Here is a 22,246-nt window from a genome sequence, read left to right as displayed (position 1 = left end):
ATGTGGTATTATCTAAAAGCTACTACATAGAAATTACTTGTACTAGGAAAAGTAAATACAACAATAAACGACTTGCATGATATTTTCATTTAGCATTACCATCACATAGAGATCAATAAGTATTGTCACTTATGACCAATGCCTGAAGCCACTGACAAGGCTGAAACAGAATCAAAAATATCCTGTTCCGTGTTTGAAAATGGGGAATGCAAAGGCTAAGCATGACCGCAGCGGCAACACGATTTGATTAAATATATTCGATTCTAAATCGATATCAATTCTAAAATCGGTCTGTAGAAAAGGGTTATATAAACATATTATAGATGTTGTTATGCATGAGAATGAATAAATTAAACGTCAATTAAGAATGAAATGTTTGTATTATTCAATACAGAAACACCAGCACCAGCAAGTTTTATTTGAATCTGGAGATATATAGATCTTAATGAAATTGCAAGAATAACCGCAATACTTCACACCCTTAAAAGACATAATTTGATTAGATATCGCTATGCTGCACTTTTTAACACGGAACAATATCCTTTGCTAAATACATGTGATGCATACGATGAATAGTCTGCTGACTTAATATGACCTAGAGATAGGTTTTCGCGTGATGTGTTTATAAGCGACATATCAATTTCATTTTGCTACCATTACAGCCGTGACATACCTGCCAACTAAAACCCATTTGACCGCAGAGGCATCAATGCAATGTGTTGTATATAAAAGCAATTATTCTGGGCCGTTTGGTATTTTATTCCCGTGAATTTCATCAGAGGACATGATGTGGACGGGCAATACTAAGTCATTTTTCTTGGTGGCATTAATTATTCTCCAATACTTTGCTTGTAAGACTCAAGCAAATATTAGTCTCGGAATTTGTCATCTTTCATGTAATGAGGACGAAGCTTGTGAGGAAGTCCTGGGCCACCTGGAGAGCGCGGCCCAGAAGGACCTCGCGGAATGATAGAACCAGCAGGGCCACCAAGTACTTGCTGCGAAGATTTAGTTGAACGATACGAACAGCTTGAACGTCAAGTTCAAGAGTTGGATGGTAAGTTATAAAATGTCCCAATGCATACATTGGAAAACTTTAATTTACTTGTTATATAGTTTAGTATAGTGAAAAATTGCAAGTAGCTAATCGGCATTACAATTGTACTTGTTGCTTGTACATTCAGGCAATTGTTATTTGCATGGGGAAGAACGAAATAAAAATAATTTTTTTAGTTATTAGATACGATACAAAGAACAATACTTTGACTTGGGAAGTTTATTATTTAAACATTTTCTATGTTTTTTTTTAAATTATCTAAACAGGCATGGAGCATAATAAAAGTGCAATTACTTTTTCTAGAATGGATGTTTCCACGGGACTGTGCAGCGGTAAAGAATCACGTGATATCAAGTGGAACTTATGCGATTCATCCGTTCAATGAAAGTATACAAGGTGTCCAAGTGTATTGTGATCAAGAAACCGATGATGGCGGTTGGATTGTGAGTAGAGTTTTGATAACCCTCATGTACCCCCGTACCACCATACGGCGGTGAGGAGTTAAGGATTACTTATGCATATAATCATCCACAGGATTCAAACCTGCGAACCCACGCAGTGTAATCAGAGGTGTCATGGAAAGCGTTGTTCTAACACTTATCCGTAGATTTCAGACCAATGCGTCACAATCCACGCAAAAAATTTCACCATATAATATATTATTGCATATGCTCGTTTTATGACACAAACGGAAAGAATACAAACATCTGAGTTGTCCCTAAAATTTGACGATCGCAACTCCTTTTTAATTAACCTGTCTCATTTATGTTTAGATAATACAAAGAAGACTTGACGGATCCGAGGATTTTTATCGTGACTGGAATGACTATGTCACAGGTTTTGATCACATAGAACGAGAATTCTGGCTAGGTATACTTAATATTATGAACATAATTTTGCGTTGGGTATTTAAAATATAATCAAATTTGTATAATGTCATACAGAGGATGGCGTCGCGGATATCAAGGCAATATGTTATTTCTCGTTTTGTCTCGAATTTTCTATTAATACGGATTCGTTTATCCGACTATCATATATATATAAAGGGTGGACCAGAAGTAGATTACAATTGATGTTGAATTACTTTAATTATTATTAATAGTTACAAAACTGTCATTATACTTCTGGTCCACCCCAAATACCATCAAAATATACCAGATTCCAAATAATTCATTTTTTTAAATTATGACCCTGGCTTGTGACTCGGGAATGCAGTGATTTGATTCGATACCGTTCTCGGGCGTTTAAAAAACTTCCGTTGTTCAAGATTTAAGTTCAAAAATGTGGGATAACCAATAACTAACTGGCTTACCTAACTTTGTCTTTGACGTAACATCTTGACTAGAATTGACTCTCAAATTTGAAAAAACACGATTCAGCGATTCAGAAACGTTGGCCAAACACTAACTATTGATATCTTTATATTTCACAGGACTGGAGACGATGCATAGAATATCCACCAATGGTCCTCATGAGATTCGATTCGACTTTGTAACAAGAGACAACGATAAATTAATCGCAAAATACGGGTAATTGAAGTTTCCTTTACGCACTGCCAATTATTTTGTATACTTTATTTAGTGTTTGATAAAATGAAAGAGCGTAAAAAGGCTTACAAAACGGTCGATTATTCAGTGAACTACCATTTTAAGTTTGCTAATAGTATTACGTGTGAATATACAGGGTGTACTTAAAGTCCTTTTACAACCCAAATTTTATGAAGACAGTTCTCAATATATTTAAACCAGGTATGTTGCATTTTAATCAGTAAATGTTTGGGTATTTTTACTTTGTTTAATACATGTGAGGGCCAAAACAATATATGGTATCGATAAATTCCTTTTGCAATTTTGAAAAATTTGAAGACTTCTTGGTCGACCTGTATATTGAATTCTAGACATAAAAGTAACAAAGTAATTGGTTGTAGCATTTGAAGTTTTAGAAATTTTTTCACATTTTCGTTTGTTGATCGTTATCGTTCATGGCAAATTTGTTTCAAGTAGAATCATCCGGAAATAATCTAAAATATCCTATATATTTATATATTATTAAATATCAAATAATATTCTAATTTTCAGACAATTTCAAATTGCTGGAGCAGAAAACAATTATCGAATAACAGTTACCGGATATTCAGGAAATGCAGGAATGCTCAAAATAATTTTTATAATCAAAAATTGACAATAACTCTGTTTTTCGATTTATATAGAAGCGGTTACCAACCGGGGAACCCAATGGGGCCTCGCATTTAGAGGGCGCCACAGTGCTAGGCGCGAAACTGATCTTACTTTTGCCTTGACAAGAAAGCTTCCCGTTCTATCTACTTTCGTTGCTTGCTAAGGTTATTTCTGAAGGTGTTTTCATCTTGTGGAGCATGAATTTGTTTAACATAATGGAATGATAAACAGAGGATTCATGAGAGCTAAAAGACTTCGGAAGGGGAAAAGGACTCACGAGACCTAAACGTTTGGACACCCCTGGTATATAGTGTGTGTATGTGCAGCAACAAAATTTTAGTTGCCTCAATCTTCATTATAACGATTTATTCGAGCAACATGTATCGCACTGCACTCATCCTCAAGTCATTGAATTTATCATGTTGTTTATATTAACAGGCGATTCGATGGCTCACCATAACAATAACCAATTTTCGACGAGGGATCAAGAAAACGACCAGGACCCAGGAAAAAATTGCGCTGAATCGTACATAGGGGGTTGGTGGTACAACTATTGTCACCACGCTAACTTGAATGGTTTATACACAGGCACATCCGCCAAGGGTTTATCCTGGTATAAGTGGAAAAATACATACACTCCATTTGCCAAATTTGTGGAAACTAAGATCAGGAAATCAGCCGTGCCAGATTTTTAATAGTATAGAAGTAAAATAGTTTATAACATCTACGTACAGGGTGATCATAAAATCGCACATCAAGGTAAATCTTAAAGATACAAAAACCTTAAAAATATTCGATCCCGAGACACAGTTTTCTGTGATTGATCATGACAACTATATAAAATTAGAATGAGTCGCCTAATACACGTTTCGATGCCGATTGTGAGTTTGACTTCGGTGCGCGACCTTATGGCCACCCCCGTTGTAGCCTACAGTCAAATAAATACTTTCTCTATTAGTCTATTGGAATTTCAAGTTTTGCCTGATACATGTTTTATGTGTGTCAAGATTATCATGTTTGCCTATCGTGAAATAATATCAGACTAATAGTACTAGCCGTAATTTTCTGCATGAATTTTTATTGCCATTATATTAAAATTGCATTGTTTCGAGTCTTCTCACCTCAAATATATCAAATTCCATCATATATTTCTTTTTTGTTCATAATGGAGGACGAATAGATGAGATTCACATCAATGTTGATCATATATGCGTTGCCAGGTGGTAGGGGGTGATAGGGGGTCATGCACCCCCTCCCCCTCCACAATATTTCAACACTTGTAACGTAATTTTAATGCAAGACATAAATTCTTACGCCTCCTCCAACACCATTTTGCGCGCTCATTTAGTTTGGATAACTTCGACAGCAAAGTAAGTTAGTTGAGAGATCCTTCAAGATATTGTTAACTCAGCGATGACACAGGGTTAGGAACTGCATTCCATGAGAATGTCTTTATGAGGTTAAACGCATACTGAAGTGGCACCGATTGAGATTCGTTTTAAGCAGATGCGACAGTTCTCCGGTAGTGTGTGTACCCCTGCCCACAGGCTTCCTCCGTCCCTTTACGCAACTTGATGTAAATTAGGTGAACAAAATAAGCTACCTCCATATTGGCACACATTTTTAATATGCGCCGGTGCGATAGCATAACAAAGTGACACTCTCAACTGTAAATTTATGGCTTTCCTAGAATAAATTTTTTGTACATGTGCCAGAAAATATATATTTAAGTACATAATTATTGACAATTATAATAAAGACATATTTAAATGAATGAAGCTTTTTACAAAAAATTGTTGTACACACATAATTCATATCTCTGTAAAATATACAAAAATTTTTTTTTGTTCAGCTTTCGCGTCATTATAAATTGAACGGATTTGTACTATCGTTATTGTAGTGAAAAACGTAAATTATGTGTATATAATCATCAATATTGTATCATATGAACTGAACTATTACTGAAATTAAAGCTATAAGCCCCACTCAAATTTTCATTTTTTACGAAAAAGGCTAATGTGCATTCCCGACCTTGCTAAATGTAATCAATCAATTTTATTTTTTGCTCGCTATTGTTCACCTGCTGCCCTTTTCTTATTGTTTTTGACTTTTTGTTTGATTTTAGTGGACCCAATATTATTGCAATATTATTGTTACTATTGATATTAAAGACAGAGAATAAATAATAACTTTACTTGTGGAACTTAGCTATAAATTTATATTTCAAGGCCCTTGTTCAGCTACGTTTTAAACAAAATCTAGAAATCTAAAAACATTCCTATAGGAGAAAACATTTTGAATCATTAAAAACGCTCACAGCATCTAATTATGAACACAGGACGTCTTTAAAAGAAAAAAACATTCGAACTTTGCAAACGGAAGTCAAAGAAAAGCAAAAATGACGCAAAGACGAACCATCATCACGGACGGAAGTTTTGCCTACCACAAGGGAATTTTAAATACATTTATATATTGATTCCGTCTCGGGAGTCGTTTGAAAACAATAAAAAATTACGCATACAGGGATTTACTGTATATTTGGGCATACTAAGGGTTTGGGTGTTACAGGGTTAGGGTTATATCGATGCCACGGGTTACCGATATATGTCGCTACACAGAATAATAAATATTCGTAAATAAATCTATAAATATTTGTGTATTTGTACATTCTTATTTTTAAACTACCAAGGCGACAGAAAGCAGAGTCATAACTCAAACTGTCTATTGCCATCTAGTGATCATAAATCGCACATGGAGCAAAACGTCAGCGATGTGAAAAGTTTGTAAACCATAGCTCATCCCCATACTCAATGCGGTGAATCCCAAAGTTTATAGTTTGCTAGACCAAGAATTCGATGCATACAGGCTGAGTAGTGCTTTCCACGACAGGAGAATAATGCCCAAATACGTCTTAGCGGTTACAATTAATAATTACACTAAAATTAATAAGGGGTACCCTAGGTAGAGAGTTCCCACTTTCGCCCAAGGCTAGGTTATTCTTGAAAATACTTAATCGAAGCAAGGTCACAAGAACTCACTCAGAAATTAAAGAGAATGATCCTCGAGAAAAGCTACGGAAAACCACCAAAATGCCTTGAGCTACTGACGCTATAATTAATTGTGTGAGAGTGCGCGTTAGTAAATACCAATTGACGCGTAGCAGTTTGCGTCAATACGACCAGGAAAATAGCTATGAGGTAGTAAATTCTACATAATTGAAGTTCTCGGGAAAAAAGTTTAAGTTTAGGACATTTTGTTCAGTAGGTAAACAGATACCACCCGTCGCATTCTGCAATTTTTATTTCAGTTACTTGTTTATTTTTTCGTTATAAAATACAGTCGCCGATTCTCATTTATTTTTATATTTTTCAATTATTCTTTGAAATATGCCCTTATACTGTTAGATATACCGACCGGCAGTAGTTTGTTGTTGTTGGTGTATATTTGGAGATTATTCTCAGACACACCTATTCAATAGCAGATTAATCAGCCATTAAAATGTACAAAAATACTTTCATTACTCAACATTAATATTCCTTAGAGATTTGAGTGTGTAGTCGTACCTTAATTACCAAAACACCGAGGAAGAGAACTGTCTGATCTTGACAACTGTGATCGGAAAAAAATTGACATTGGTTTAAGGTTTTATGGAAGAAGATCTATCTTTAGCTGGTACTTGGTAACGAAAAGTCTTTGATGAATTTGGACGCATTTGATAGATTAAAATAGCAGTCGATGAACAACAGTTGCTTACTATATATGCGTCATATATATAACAGTATTCTGTGACGTTTGGTATTTCATTCCTGTGAATTTCAATAGACGGACATGATGTGGACGGGCAATACTAAGTCAATTTTCTTGGCGACATTAATTATTTTACAATACCTCGCTTGTAAGTCTCAAGCAAGTATTAGTCTCGGAACTTGTCAGCTTTCATGTGATGAGAACGAAAACCAACTCCCTTCTCGCGTAAGAGGTCCGCCTGGCCCGCCGGGAAAGCGTGGTCCAGTAGGAAATCGCGGATTAGTTGGACCGAAAGGGTCACCAAGTAGTTGCTGCGAAGATCTAGTTGAACGAAACGAACAGCTTGAACGTCAAGTTCAGGAGTTAAATGGTAAGTAAACATAATGTTACAATGCAAGCATTAGGCAGCCTCGTGTCTCGACTTCCTTGTTATATTTTCCTAATATCAGTTTTTTATAGTGATTTATTGGGATCAAAAATAGCAAGTTGCTAACTCGCATTAAAATTGTACTTGTTGCTTGTATTATAACAAATAAATGGGATGTCACCAGATATCCCTAATTTGTAGACTGTCTCAGACTCACAAGCCACCGGTTCATCCTTCAGCGTCAACGCCCACGTGAATGAAATTACGTTCGAAAATCTCTATTTACTTTTATTCGTTGATTTCAAGAATACACAGAATACATTCGTAAAACTTTTTCAAGACTAGCTTAACATTGAAAGATATCGAGTGGTATTTATACGTTGATCATACATTTAATTAAATACTGTAAACGTGAGCTCGTGGTTCACTTTATAAAGAAAACTCTTAAGATCTTAATACGGGTAATTATGTACGTCGTAGGGATGGAAACTTACATATAATTATTTCAATTAGTGTTTAAATAAATTTTGATTTGAGAATGACCGGACGAAACATGTCCCTAAAACTAAAGCTGTAATTTGATTCATACGAAAGTATTTGTTTGGGATTTTGGGAAAAATTTGTTTTCGATAAGATTTGAACCAAGATGCTTCGATTTGGAAGGTATATTTAAGCTCGTAACATAATTCGATAACAGGTGAAGATAATTTTCCAAACCATCGTGTCTGAATTTACTTGATATGGTCTCTTACTAATTATTAGTCCGGCAAAGCGCATTGTTTGGACAAAAAATTACAAGTAGCAAACTCGCATTGCAACAGTACAGCATGGAATGAAACTCAATATAAGTGACAATGAAACTTTTTTCTAGAACGGATGTTTCCACGGGACTGTGCAGCCGTAAAGAATCACGTGATATCAAGTGGAACTTACGTGATTCATCCGTTCAATGAAAGTAAACAAGGAGTCCAAGTGTATTGTGATCAAGAAACCGATGAAGGCGGTTGGATTGTGAGTAGTGTCTTCGGAATTTTGTCTATGTTTAACAATTTGTAAACCGGCAGCACGAGACCCAAACAGAAATCATAACGAACCCACTTTTCATCTATAATAAGTATCTCAATTCCATGTAACCTGGCTTAGATGAAACTCTGGAATATCAAAGTCAATGTGACATTTATTTTGTAAGTAATTTCATTTAGTTTGTTCCTTGATACACGTGTTCAATACGATTGCCGTGCAGAGGGCAATCAACCACTTTAAGTCACCATCTCATTTTTAATTGCCGCGCAATAGAATTTATCTCTTTCTAAGGAGAGAGGCTGGAGGTATAGTTAAAGGGGTCATTTACATTTACATCGATGTAAATGACGTCCTTCAATCTGATAAGCTTCGAAGACGACAAATACGTTCCGACCGAGATGGCCGGATTGTAGACTATGTAGCTAGCTGTATTCCTGAACTCCTTCGTCTAATATGATTGTCACTGACTTGCAATGTGTTAAATTTATTCCAAAATAAATAATCTAGTTAGTTTAATGAGTGAAAATTGAAATCATTCCACAAAAAATGGCATTTTCCTACCGGGGAACAAGCATACGGCCCCTCGTCCGGATACAAGTTATTTTGTTGAACCTAATGGTGAAGGTAGGCGGAGCCGACCAGCAGTGAAGCACTCTACGGCGGTGAGGAATTTTCAAATTCTCTCGCACATAAATATCCGGCATTTAGACCGATGCGGCTCCCGCCGCGGTAAAATATTCGTTATATATATATGACAAAAAAGAAATGATTTCAAACATCTGAGTAGAATAGTTGTCCCTGAAATTTCGAATATATATTACAAAACTGGTTTAATTTATTTAGGTAATACAAAGACGACTTGACGGAAATGAAGATTTTTACCGTGACTGGAATGACTATGTCTCAGGTTTCGGTTACAAGGAACAAGAATTCTGGCTAGGTATACTTTAAATTACGAACAATTTAAATTCTTAGATATGAAATCTAATCAGTAATTTGTTCAAATCATAAAGGCATTTTTATATTTTTTGTCACATTTTTCCCGCACATGTTAGCGCCGATGATGACAAGGCAACATATTCTTTTTGTATTGTTTCGAAAGTTATGGTAATAAAGATTCAATAATCCGACTAGAATGAATATATATAATGATCAGAATTAAAATATACCAGATTCTGAACGATCCGATTTCTCGAAATATGTGTACGTTGATTGACTGCATTTTCTCAAGTCTCCTTTTTATAGACTACTGGCACAGTGCCCTAGCACAAATATTTTTTCGTGCTAAACGCGACTGCATTTTTGAATTTTAAATTAGATTGACCTGAAAAGGATGTTATATACTTCACTCTTTGTTACAAAATCTACTCTGAATCCGGCTTCATGGGGACAAAGAAAGTGATGCGAAGAAGACGCGACTCAACTTGACTTGTGACTCGGGAATGAAGTGGCTCGACTCCGCTCCGTTCTCAAGCGTTACAATCTTGCCCGAGTCTGAATAAAATGATCCGTCTTTTAAAGCTTCAGTTCAGAAATTTGGGCTAAACACTAACTATTGATATCTTTATATTTTACAGGACTGGAGACGATGCATAGAATATCCACCAATGGTCCTCATGAGATTCGTTTCGACTTTATCACAAGAGATAACGAAAAATTGTTCGCAAAATACGGGTAATTGAAGTTTTCTTTACGCACTGCCAAATATTTTGTATACTTCATTTAGTGTTCGATAAAATGAAAGAGCTCAAAAAGGCATACAAAACGATCAATTATTTATTAAACCACTATTTCAGGTTTGCCAATAGTTTTACATATACTGTAAATTGAGATTTCAGGCTGCAATGTACAAGCCACAAGAGGAATTTGTTGTAGCATTTGGTACTTCAGTGATTTCTCCAGATTTTAGTTCATTGATCATCACCGTTTCTTGCAAATATACTTCGAGTAAACTCATCTTAAGCAATATTACCGGAATAAAAATACTCTTTATATATTTTAAATACAGATGTATTCTTATTTCTAGACAATTTCAAATTGCTGGAGCAGAAGACAATTATCGAATAACGATTACCGGATATTCAGGAAATGCAGGTTTGCTCAAAATAATTATGATGAATACCAATAGACAATAAAACTATTTTTCAATTCATATAAAATGTGTATGTTTGAAAACTTGACTTTAAATGTAGGCTATATATACTTGTTTTAGTCCATCTCTCATAACGATATAATTCAATAAAGCAACATGTATCGCACTGCACTTATACTCGAGTCATTGAATTTATCATGTTGTTTCTATAAACAGGCGATTCAATGGCGCACCATAACAATAGCCAGTTTTCGACGAAGGATCGAGAAAATGATAAACACGAATCAGCAGTTTGTGCTGTCTCGTACAAAGGGGGTTGGTGGTATAACAGTTGCCATCACGCTAACTTGAATGGTTTATACGCAGATACGACATCGACCAAGGGTTTATCCTGGTATAGGTGGAAAAATTCACACACTCCCTTTGCGAAATTTGTTGAAATGAAGATCAGGAAACTCAGAGACTAAATAGCGTGATAATTTTTAAATAGTGTGAAATAATATAGTTCTTGTCATCTATCGTACAATCAAATAAACATATGCTCTATTGATTTGTAAGAGTTTGCCTGATATGTGTTTACGAGTGTCAAAAGTATTATATCTGCGCAACGTGGAATAATAACAAAATTATAAAAAGCTGTAAAAAAATCTGTATACATTTTTAGTGTCAGTATATTACTTTCTTTTGAGTCTCGTCATATAATGCTATTCATTCACATTATTCGAGTTTTTTAGTAATAAGTCTAGAATATATAGCTGAGTTTCATATTAATGCAACGTCACGTCTACTATATATGTTGAAACTTAAGTTTTCTCGCTTATTATAACAAACCGAATGAATAAAAGTAAAACGTTTTTATTAGTCGAATAAAACGCAATCTTTTTTTCTGGCTAAAAGATAATCAAAGCTAGGGTTCTAAGATTTGGGTCTTCACAAATTTAAGTTATATATACTGAATAATTTGTCTCTTCCATAAATTGAATCAAAGTTTTTGGCAAACATAGTCATGTATTAATTTTAGTTAGTGGTTTGTGGATCATTATGAAAACTTTGTGCGATTTAATAATGGCAGCTGCGGAAGGGTGCACGAAATAAACGAAATCTTTTAACTTAGTTTACGTTATCTGTAAAGTTGTACATACTACAGTTATTTCTAAATATGGTTGATTGCGATATCATGTACAAGACTACAGCTCTTGCTCATTGCCTTTGTGTAAGTGCTGTTATTTGTTAGAAGTTTAGGCTACGCTCATTAACTCGTAAAATGGGTGCTGCCGTAGTATGTGAACCAAGTGGAGGACACAGGAACGTAGTATGTGTACCAGGTTAGGGATAGGACATGAGTACCCAAAAATGTGCAGTTGTGGGTATCAAAATAGTGACTTGAAGAGTTCTATTAGTGTGGACTTGCGTTTGATATACCTTTGTGACTCAAGGGCAAATGCGGTTATGAAACAAACAGAATTAGTCTATAATGCGCTGTCGTTAGCTGGTGTTGAATACCAGTTGAACGTTCTTGTATCAGTCGTAGTTGCAAGCGTATCAAATAATTACTGAAAAAACGGCTCTTTCTAGAATTTAGAAAGTGTTGCTGAGTAAAAGTTTTTTACGGCAAATTCAAAGGTGATTTAAATTGATTGTATGCCAATTCCATTGACTTATTTAATTCGTTTATTATCACAGTACTACAGACCCTAATGTTTATATAAAAAAGAAAATAAAAAATAACTAGGGACAGTAAAACAGAAGAACATTGCTTAAACACCACAATGTCACCGACATTCCGGCCAAATAGAATACTGGTCAGAGACCGAAGACTTATCGATCGAAAGTTAGGGGATCCCCCAAAACAGCGCTCTTACTCCATAGTGACACCTTGTGTCCCATCACTAATTAATCAATAACTCGCTAATTATACGACATAATTTATCCAAAATCAATAGGCACATGCAAAATCAGGAGCAGATTCAATCTTGCTTTCGTGAGATAACGCGTGCATCTAACAGACAAACAGACAAATACCTATCAACATACTTACCGATTAAAATCGATAAGTATTAATTGTATCAGATGTTAACTGAAGGGTTGTTGTACATGTTTGTACATCTGGAAGATTTTGTATTCATTTTTCATTTGAAAATTTTTATTCAGGTGATTGGTGCATATTTTGAAAAATTTAAAACAATAGTAAAATACTTTAGAGGCAGCGTTTTAAATCGGCATTAGTTTTAGTAGGCAATTCATTGTACGACATTCCACAAGGCAATATTCTAATCCCAACGCGATTCGAGTTGATTAGTTACATATTCATGCGCTGTAACGATATTTTCGTCATCAACAAACTTAGGTCGATCAGCAGATGCCGACTCTGATTCGTACTCGATTGGTCTGAGTTTGGTTTCGAAGTCCGGATGAACAAAGTATACGATGGACTGACGATGGGTTCTCCGTTTGGATTCATCACTTGGAATCATGATACGATGTTCCTGTGAAAATTTACAGCGGTTAATATCAATACAGAATTATTTTTCTAATGATAAATGTAATTATAACTGCCACGATTAAATCAACAAGACTACTACAGCTGTGCGATTTCGGGAATAAGTGTGTTCGAGGAGTCCGTAAACCAGCACGCTCCCCAGATTTGTAGAGGTTGCAGTGTAAACGCTCAGATGATTCCATGTGCTGCAAAGTAATACGTTCGATAGACTGAGTGATGACGCACGTAATAATTTCATTTCCGAACAGAAGTGCACGCACCGAAGCAGATGAAATACAACGAAACGCGTCCGACCAGGGCGACTGTCAGACAGGGAGAAAACAACATTCTAAGATAGGGTCACGTGGAAAGAGATGCCTTTCGGGACAAGTACAACGAAAAAGATAATAAAAAAAAACCAACTCTAGTCTTGTCACAGATTAGAACATCATTTGAAAATATAGATGCAAACATATTTCAGATGTAATTTGTAACATCATATAGACGTAGATTTTTGATTAACGTTTTTCTGGTGATTATCACCTCTCATATTGATTAAAACGGTCACTACTTTTACTTCATGGATTTTGGTAAAAAAAATTGGCCTAATTTTTTTGAAAGCATACCGTTGACTTTAATCTTCTACTTGACCATAACTGCAATATATCACCAATGTTTACAATGACGGTTCCAGAAATAGGTTTCGCTTCAATAAATTTCCCTTCCTGATTTTTGACCTAAAATAATAAATCATTATGTAATGGGATTGTTATTGACCTAATTTGACACAGTTGACACAGACAAGGTTTTGGAGGCCGAGTTCAGTGGTCAACCCTCACTGATCTGCACAAGATAAACGAACTACCGGTAGCGTAAACGGTTTGAAAATAAATGAAAATAGTAATGTCATGCTGATGAATTAAGTTAATATTTAATGCTCCAGGTTTAAATGCTTGCATTTGCACAATAGCTGATTAATTTTTGAATATGCAATTTTACTGCTGTTTATTTTTGGTCTCCAGATTAATATTCTTTCAGATGTTTACAATCTAAATCGTAAAAAAACTTGAACTATGAAACATATTATTTCATGAGTGTGACTTGATTATGACAATTTTTCAAAAAATAAAGGAAAACAGGTGTTCGGGTAAAATACAGCGTAATTATAACTATATTTACTTTTAATTCACACAACTAATAAATCAAATCAATAAGGCAAATAAACCAACTACCTCTAATCCTCCCATCTGATCCTGAAACAACAATGTAAATGAGCCGAAATCGGTATGTTCACCAAGGCGAATTTGATTCGGTTTTACTGTTGAATCGTTTAGAATTGGTGGATAATACAGAGATCTTAACGTTGTAAAGTTGTTTTTGCCGCTCATTCGAGAATGACATCGGATCAAATATGATTTATCCTAAAACAAAAATATTGGTCTCGAAAAGTTGCAAACTTCCAGTTTATGATTTCACTGCTTGACAATGGTTTTTATTAACTTTCTTTTCGATTCCAATTTTATTAAAGACGACCTCCAATCTTGCTGAAATCAAAGTGAATGGACCTTGTCCCACTCGCCAATTACAGAAAATAGATTATTCAAGAACTTCAGTTCAGTTGAGTGATCGATGAGCTACTTCTCTTATCCGGTTGTCCCAGACAGCTTTACGAATTGGTGCAATAATTGAGTATTTCTAAACTTTAATCATTGTATTTTTAAAGTACTTCATTCCTTTCCTAAGTAATTAGTTTTATATTAGCCAATGTTTGAATAAAATAACAAGTCAGTTTACCTTAATTTTCATTCCTTCGCTTAAAACTTCTAATATTCGAACTGCCAGTTTTTTGGTAATCTCGGAAAACTGTTTCAGTGAATCATAAAATTCTGGCACATCATTCATTGGACACAATTTGTGTTTATTTTCATCGTTAATCATGTTGAAATTATAGGCTTCTTTAATGTCTTTTGATCTTTTCACATTAGTTCTTCAAATAATAAGAAAAGCAGTTGTTTAGCTAGTTCAATACAAAAATAAAACAGACGATTTATTGCTCATACCTAAAATATTTGGTGTATATTATCAAAAGTTACGAGGTATTTGTAAATTAAATAAGGGATTTTGAAAAGTTTGAAATACCGTTACCGATTCTTTTTCAACCCAGCTAAAATTTGGACTACTAAAGCGTCACATTAAAATATATTGAGAACAATATGACTAAAGCTACCTTGAGAATATATACGTGAAGATTATACTTGAAAATAGGCCAATTTCTCACTCGTAGGGATATGTTAATTCCCAAATAGCTACAATAAACACCAAATCAGAAATGCATATTTGTCTCTATACAATTTTTAGGCAAAGAAAACGATACCATAAAATTATTAATGGAAAACTATTTACCCCTCTGTATACAAAGGAACATATCCCTTGAAATTCTTCACGTCGGAAAACTGTTGTTTAACTTCGGGTTTTAAATCAAAAAATTGCTTCGATCTTTCGAAAACTTTGGCAAGTAATTCGCTGTGATAAATGCAGTTTAGAATATGAGTAATCATTTTTTATCAATATTAGATTAAAATTAAAATATATAGTTTTAATATGAAAAAAATAAATAAACCAAAAGGGTATTACCAAACTTCCTAATTTGCGTAAACTAAAATAATCTACGGAGTAAGCAACTACTAATGTAGGCTAAAAAAAATAAGTAAGCTAAGTATTTGACGTACTGATTTCTAAGATATATGATAAAATCTGAACATTTTACATAGTGAAACATTCTTGATTTTATACGATTCTAAAAACAGCGTAATATTTCACGAAAGATATTAATTTTAATTTTACAGAAGTATCAAGTCATGTGCTTTAACTCGGCTATTTTAAGCATTGTCTTCTATTTCGTTTGGTATGTTTACCTTGGTATACCTGTGTTCTGGAGATAAGTAAATCCGATTGTAGACAAAGCATGATATAATTCATTTCCAACTAATCGTTTCGTGTTTTCATCCACCTTTGGTTTCAGAATTGAACATTCAGAAAAATCCAGAATATTCATTGTTTCTGTCAACTTGGTAATACTTCAAATCTATTAGCAACAATATAAATAAAGCAAGCTAATTTCCCCACAACAACAATTTTATGCACAAATACAAACGATAAATAGATTGTGTAAACATTAAGATTAAGAATATGAAACAATGGCGTTGAATTTCCAAGTATTTTTAAACATTGATAAATAGGGTTTTCAAGATAACAGCTGTTAATTCATCGGGTTAACACAAATATGAGACACGAAGTATTTACAGAATGTATTAGCAATATGCCGTATTCGAACGTTCTAATTGATAAGAAGATTTAGATACTAGAATTACTTATAGCGTCTAACTAAATTACTGTTTAGGGAAAGTGGGTCACTGTTCCTTGTGTCCTTATTCCACGTACGGAATAATAACTCTAGCCTGACCCCTCACGCGGCCAAATAAGCACACAATATATGAGTTGCAAAATTTCACATATTGTGATGTTGCACAATCGAATTGATTTGGTCCAATACCTTTTCCAATGTTACTGTTTTATTTCATTTAAGGGGACACTATCAAACGCTAGCATGCAGTCTCCTTCATTTAACATTTCAACAGGTATATCATCACTAGGCTGGAGTATAAATGACATTGCGGTATTCGGGCTATTATCGTTTCAGTTGCATATATATTTATTTGTTTTGTGATTTTTCATAGGGTCATTTAGGTCTGTAGTAACAATAAATGAAATATTTCGATAGAATTAGCATACAATCATCCTCAATTCACTTTTGCATTTGCCAGAAAAACACAAAAACACTTTACGTGTTCTAAACATGTCCAATTTTCCAAAAAACTATGTTGTACGCCCAATACTGCTGGTATACGACTGACCAACTCCTATTCAACTACAGTGATTTAACTTTAGCTGGCAGATACGCGTATACCACCTATCTGCCAATGCCGTTTGTTTTATATCCACTTTGGCCACTGAGTCACCGACATTACCACATATACCATATTAAAATCTTAACTAGTGGTTTCCAAACTTATTTCTCTCTTTGCATATTTTGTTTACCCCTCAGTACGCATAGAAACTCTGTTTCTGTTATTATTCAAATCCTTTATCAATTACCTCTAGTATAACGCGCAATTTTGCTTTAGTGCAGTTCGAATAGTTTACAAATTATCCATAAATACCACACAATAATTTAAAATGAATAAATAATATTTGCTCAACTGTACCAAATGCAAAGTCATATTTCGTCCACAAGAATATCTTAATTAATTCCTCCCTGGGGAGGATTTTTTCTGGTTGGGAAACATTGGTTACATTGGCGAGACGTTCATGAGCGCAGACTATACTAGCGGATACCAATAAATAACTGGAGATAAATATTTACTCAGAGAATGAAACGGTCGATCGGCCATGGTCATCGATAATCTGACCAGTATGTGACTTCGTTTTTGGATTGTTATTTTAGTGCAAAGTTGCTGTTCACGATAAGTATCAAGCCCTTGTAAAAAAACACCCGCCTACGCTGAAAATAGGAAAGCGAGTTATCATCTAGTTAGGGTTTGGTAATGCCGATTGCGCTGGGAGTCCAAATTTTCAAATCATTTCTAACCCAAACGCGAACCCCAACTTGGTAATTAATAATTTGTTATTTTAAAACGCGGCGGTCACAATTTTGCATTAGGGACGGGGGCTTGCACGAAATATCCCAGGATCGATAGGTGTCCGGACGGGTTCCCGTGAGAAAACTGAGGGCTTGATAATGTTTCGATTCGGTCGTACAAAGAGTTACACAATGAAATTGGCTTGAGTATGATGCGAGAACGTTGAACCGCCTGATGTAGCCGTTTTTATTCTTGCTCTGATGTTCTTGCACCAAGTGCACATATACGCACTATCAGACACCGAGCAAAGAGCTGTAGCCAGCCACATGCTATCTCCTAAATCAACCATATGTTGAAATTACGTTAGTTTGTAGGCTACAACTTATGCAGAGCAATAACAAAGTTAAAGCAATAAATAAAGTTAACTAATCTAGATTTTGTTTATTCTGTCCGCCTGTAGCTACCTTCATTCAAATGCCCAAAGTTTTCATAATGATCTACAAACCACTACCATTAACAAACTGAAAGAAACATATGAATATATTCTATTTGATTCAGTCTACGGAAGCCATTTGTATTACCTAAAAATGAATGTGACAGGTAAATTAAAAATGAGTTGCGATCGTCAAATTTCAGGGACAACTATACTACTCAGATGTATGTATTCTTTCCTACTATGTCATAAAACGAGCATATGCAATATATATTATATGAACATTATTTTTGCGCGGTTGGGGGCGCATTGGTCTAAGGCTTAGTGTTAGAACGACGCTTTCCATTGCATCTCTGATTACGCTGCGTAGGTTCGCATGTTTGAATCCCGTAGAAGGATGATTATATGTATAAGAATTGCTCAACTCCTCACCGTCGTATGGTGATACAAGGGTACATGAGGGTTATCAAAACTCTACCCACAATCCATCCACCACCATCGTTTTTTTGATCACAATACACTTCAACCCCTTGTTTGTTTTCTTGAACGGATTTCATTCTGATGAAATTCACTGGAATAAAATACCGAACGGCCCAGAATAATTGCTTTTACATACAACGCCCTCTGTTGATGCCTCTGCGGTTAAATGAGTTTTAGTAGGCAGTTATGTCACGGCTGTAATGGTAGAAGAAGGAAATTGATAGGTCGCAAATATACACATACACGCGAAAACCTATCTTTAGGTCATATAAAGTAAGCAGGCTATTCACCGTATGCATCACATGTATTCAGCATATGATCTTGTACCGTGTTAAAAAGTGCAGCATAGCGATATATATCAAATATGGTCTTTTTAAGGTATACAGTATTGCGGTTATACTTGCAATCTCATTAAGACCTATATATTGCCCGATTTATTTAAAACTTGCTGGTGCTGATGTTTCTGTTTTGAATAATACAAACATTTCATTCTTAATTGACGTTTAATTTATTCATTCTCATGCATAACAACATCTATTATATGTTTATCCTGTACAAATAAAAGTTAGATTTAAGGGAATCAATATCAGAAATTCGACCTGGGCAGCAGAACAATTTGACAACCCCCTGTCTATAACCCTTTTCTACAGACCGATTTTAGAATTGATTTAGAATCGAGTATATTAAATCAAATCGTGTTGCCGCTGCAGGTATGCGTAGCATTTGCATCTCCCATTTTTCCAAATATGGAACAGGGTATTTATGCTCCTATTTCAGCCTTGTCAATAGCTTCAAGCATCAGGTCATGTGTGACAATACTTATTGATCTCTATTTGATCGTACTGCCAATCGAAGAAATCTCATGCATGTTGAGTATTGTTGTATTCACTGTATCTACTATGGAAGTAATTTATATGAAGTAACTTTTAGCTATAATACGCATCTGGGAAGTACAAATTTATTAAAAATACCAGTACAACGTCCATTGCCAATGATGCTAATTTAAAGTTTTTCATCATGATCGATGTTGTGAACTCAATAGCGACGTACAATCTGCCGTGATCACATTTTGTGTGAAAATGTTTGCTTATGACAGTTCATTTTTAGCGTAAGATGGGTTTAACTAACCAAGTTCTATTATGACAATCATACAACCCACATCTGTATAACGCTGGGACGAAGCAATATAAATGTAGCAAGGTGCGAATTTTAATGCTCATACACGTTATGCTTTATTTGTGACACATTGCAATAAAATAAGTTAGTGTACCGAATCTATTTTATGTGTTACACCCCCGTGCATTCTATCGATGTGATATAACCTTTCCTGGGTTGTATATACACTCGTTTGGGAAGAACTGCTCTAGATCATCTTAATGCTGGTTATATACGATCTAGTTGTTGTAAGAGAATCTTGTACAAGATTTTAATAATGTCATTATCTATGGAATGCAGGCGCAATGGCATTCAATACAACCAGCCTTTGTTTGAGCATCTTCGCTCGAATAGTTTTGCTTTTACCTAGAATATGGTGAAATATGAAAGAGTTTGAAGTCATATTTCCTTTTACCTGACATTGTGAAGTATATAGCAATATACGATTCGCTTCCGTTAAACTAATCCGTTAAGGCATCTCTTTCGTTGAACTAATTGTGTTCAGTTACTATATATATATTTTATATATATTTTAACTACCGTCAGATGCAGAAATAATCTGTACATTATGATGTCACGCTAAAGCGGACGCAAGAGATAATGATTTATTTACATTAAAATACAGTTCAAAAGAATAAATGAATTCTCAGTATATCAGATATCAGGTATAGATATTTTTGCGGAAGCGTTGTCATATAGTTTACACTCTACAGGATTATATTTCGTCTACAAAATCTCACCACGGTAACCGTGCTGCTTTATTCTATGAATATTATTATTATCAGAGGCTGGTTTAATGGGTGTTCACAGTATTCATTTTTAATAGTATAAGATGATATGTAATATAGCACAACGAAAATTGTTATGTGCCGTACACATTATTGTAGGTGCCTCATTATTATGCAGCGATTAGATTAGTGGAGGTTTGTGAGGTTTAAAATATCGCGAGAAAAATAAAGATTTAATAATTATGAGAACGAAAATCTTTGCCAACTATTATTTTCAACAACATCAACTTAAAAACTGGAAAGTTGAAAATAACATAAGTTCATAAAATATAAAATATTCAGACGTTATAGCACGATTTTCTACCTGCGATATTTGATATTGAGGCAAAAAGTCTTACGGAACTTGTCAATTAACCTCATTAAAGTCATATTAGCGTACTTGGCTCATGTTCACTAAACGCCGTAAGTACTTCTAGTTGGCGTGGCACAAATATTTTTGCATATGTTATTCCTAGCCCACACCTGACTACATCATCTAACAAAAATTAAGTCACTAGGACGTCACAATCACGCAAGAGAGCTTTCCAAAGAAAAGCTATGATCGCCCAATATGGCATCTCCGCCGCCGATAGCGAACTCGCTAACGACAGCGATCTCTCTCATATCGGGATCATTACGACAAGAAACGAGGGAAATAGCTTGCTTGATTCCGGGTGATTGTCTGTGCGTTTTAGACGACAGTCAGTATACTTTGACGGACCTTATTTCGTCACTTTGACTTTGTAGTGACATCATTTTAGGATGACGTTGGGGTTAGAAATAACATATGCTAAAGCAGTACTGCCACGCCAACAAGAAGTACTTGACGGTTTTCAGGGAGCTAGCCCTGCTTACTTGACCAAAATAATTATCTAAGGTTAATGTCTATGGACCGTGTTTGGAACTATGACGTTAAAATCAAATCCTTGAGAGCGGTTTGACGGGGTATCTCCGAACCATCCTCCAACTGTAGTCTCAACACGATTAGCGTCATTTTTCCAAATAAATCCAAGAGAGTGGGTTTTCTCTACGAGTATACTTAAAAAAACCGAGGGCATGATAATGTCTCAATTTGGTCATGAAAAAATGTAATAAATAAGGTTATGGTATATACAATAAAATTTGCTTGAATGTGAGGCAAGAACATTAAACCGCCCAATGTGGCCGTTTTGATTCTTGCCTTAGTATTCTTGCACTCAGTGAACAAGCATGCACTAACAGTAACAACACAGAGGCAATGAGAAAAGGGCAAAAGTCAGGCACATGGTTTCTCAATCAACCATATTTAGAAATTACTTCGGTATGTAGACTACAACCTATTCAGATTAATACAGCAGTTAACTAATCTAAAATATTCCAATAATTTTGTTTACCTTTTCGTAGCTGCGTTCATTTAAATTCCCCAAGTTTTTAACCTCCAAACTATTAACCCAACTGTATGCAAGCTAAAAATAACATATGACTGTCTTCACCAAAAAGCGATTCACTTTGACTTAATGGTAGCGATAAATATACTATTGAGGATGCTATTTTTGCATCCGATCTCACATGCTTAAACAAAGTGCCAACAGTTGTGGCGCGACTTTGGTGTGCAATTAATCTCATGAGGACATTCTCGAACAGGGATTCCTAACCCTAACTAAATTCACTGAGGTCACACAACAACAGAGATCGCATATTGAAGTAGCACCCTATATATATATATATATATATATACGTAATTTAAATTTGGGAATACCCGAGTTCCAACCCTTTCCATTGATATCTTCAGTCATAAAAAGATTGCGCTCCATTCAACGGCAAATGAAAACGGTTTACTTTCATTTACT

At 35.0% G+C, this 22,246-nt stretch overlaps 3 protein-coding genes across 4 annotated transcripts; 2 read left to right on the top strand and 1 right to left on the bottom strand.

The window, feature by feature from the left end:
* Positions 1-779: 779 nt before the first annotated feature.
* LOC144427318 (ryncolin-1-like) lies at positions 780-4,156 on the top strand. 2 transcript variants are annotated; one of them, XR_013477870.1, is made up of 6 exons: positions 780-1,057; positions 1,361-1,500; positions 1,831-1,927; positions 2,490-2,586; positions 3,136-3,537; positions 3,673-3,812. XR_013477870.1 is itself a non-coding variant. In XM_078116338.1 (6 exons), the coding sequence occupies exons 1-6, from the start codon at positions 967-969 to the stop codon at positions 3,927-3,929; spliced, it is 750 nt and encodes a 249-aa protein (XP_077972464.1). In that variant the 5' UTR covers positions 785-966; the 3' UTR covers positions 3,930-4,156. The 2 variants fall into 2 exon arrangements, 1 of the variants encoding a protein (XP_077972464.1); XM_078116338.1 differs by having other exon boundaries at positions 785-1,057; positions 3,136-3,204; positions 3,674-4,156.
* A 2,663-nt stretch (positions 4,157-6,819) lies between these two features.
* LOC120338957 (fibrinogen-like protein A) lies at positions 6,820-11,022 on the top strand. Its single transcript, XM_039406980.2, has 6 exons — positions 6,820-7,351; positions 8,220-8,359; positions 9,215-9,311; positions 9,949-10,045; positions 10,398-10,465; positions 10,680-11,022. The coding sequence occupies exons 1-6, from the start codon at positions 7,063-7,065 to the stop codon at positions 10,928-10,930; spliced, it is 942 nt and encodes a 313-aa protein (XP_039262914.2). The 5' UTR covers positions 6,820-7,062; the 3' UTR covers positions 10,931-11,022.
* A 703-nt stretch (positions 11,023-11,725) lies between these two features.
* LOC120338952 (uncharacterized) lies at positions 11,726-16,257 on the bottom strand. Its single transcript, XM_039406976.2, has 6 exons — positions 15,858-16,257; positions 15,346-15,465; positions 14,737-14,929; positions 14,175-14,363; positions 13,569-13,679; positions 11,726-12,949 (listed from the first exon to the last, which is right to left on the bottom strand). The coding sequence occupies exons 1-6, from the start codon at positions 15,995-15,997 to the stop codon at positions 12,734-12,736; spliced, it is 969 nt and encodes a 322-aa protein (XP_039262910.2). The 5' UTR covers positions 15,998-16,257; the 3' UTR covers positions 11,726-12,733.
* Between the last annotated feature and the right edge of the window lie 5,989 nt (positions 16,258-22,246).

The sequence above is a fragment of the Styela clava genome, chromosome 9 (genome assembly GCF_964204865.1).
Source record: "Styela clava chromosome 9, kaStyClav1.hap1.2, whole genome shotgun sequence".
NCBI lineage: Eukaryota > Metazoa > Chordata > Ascidiacea > Stolidobranchia > Styelidae > Styela > Styela clava.
The sequence above is the reverse complement of the archived record's forward strand: the minus strand, read 5'-3'. Positions and strand labels throughout refer to the sequence as shown.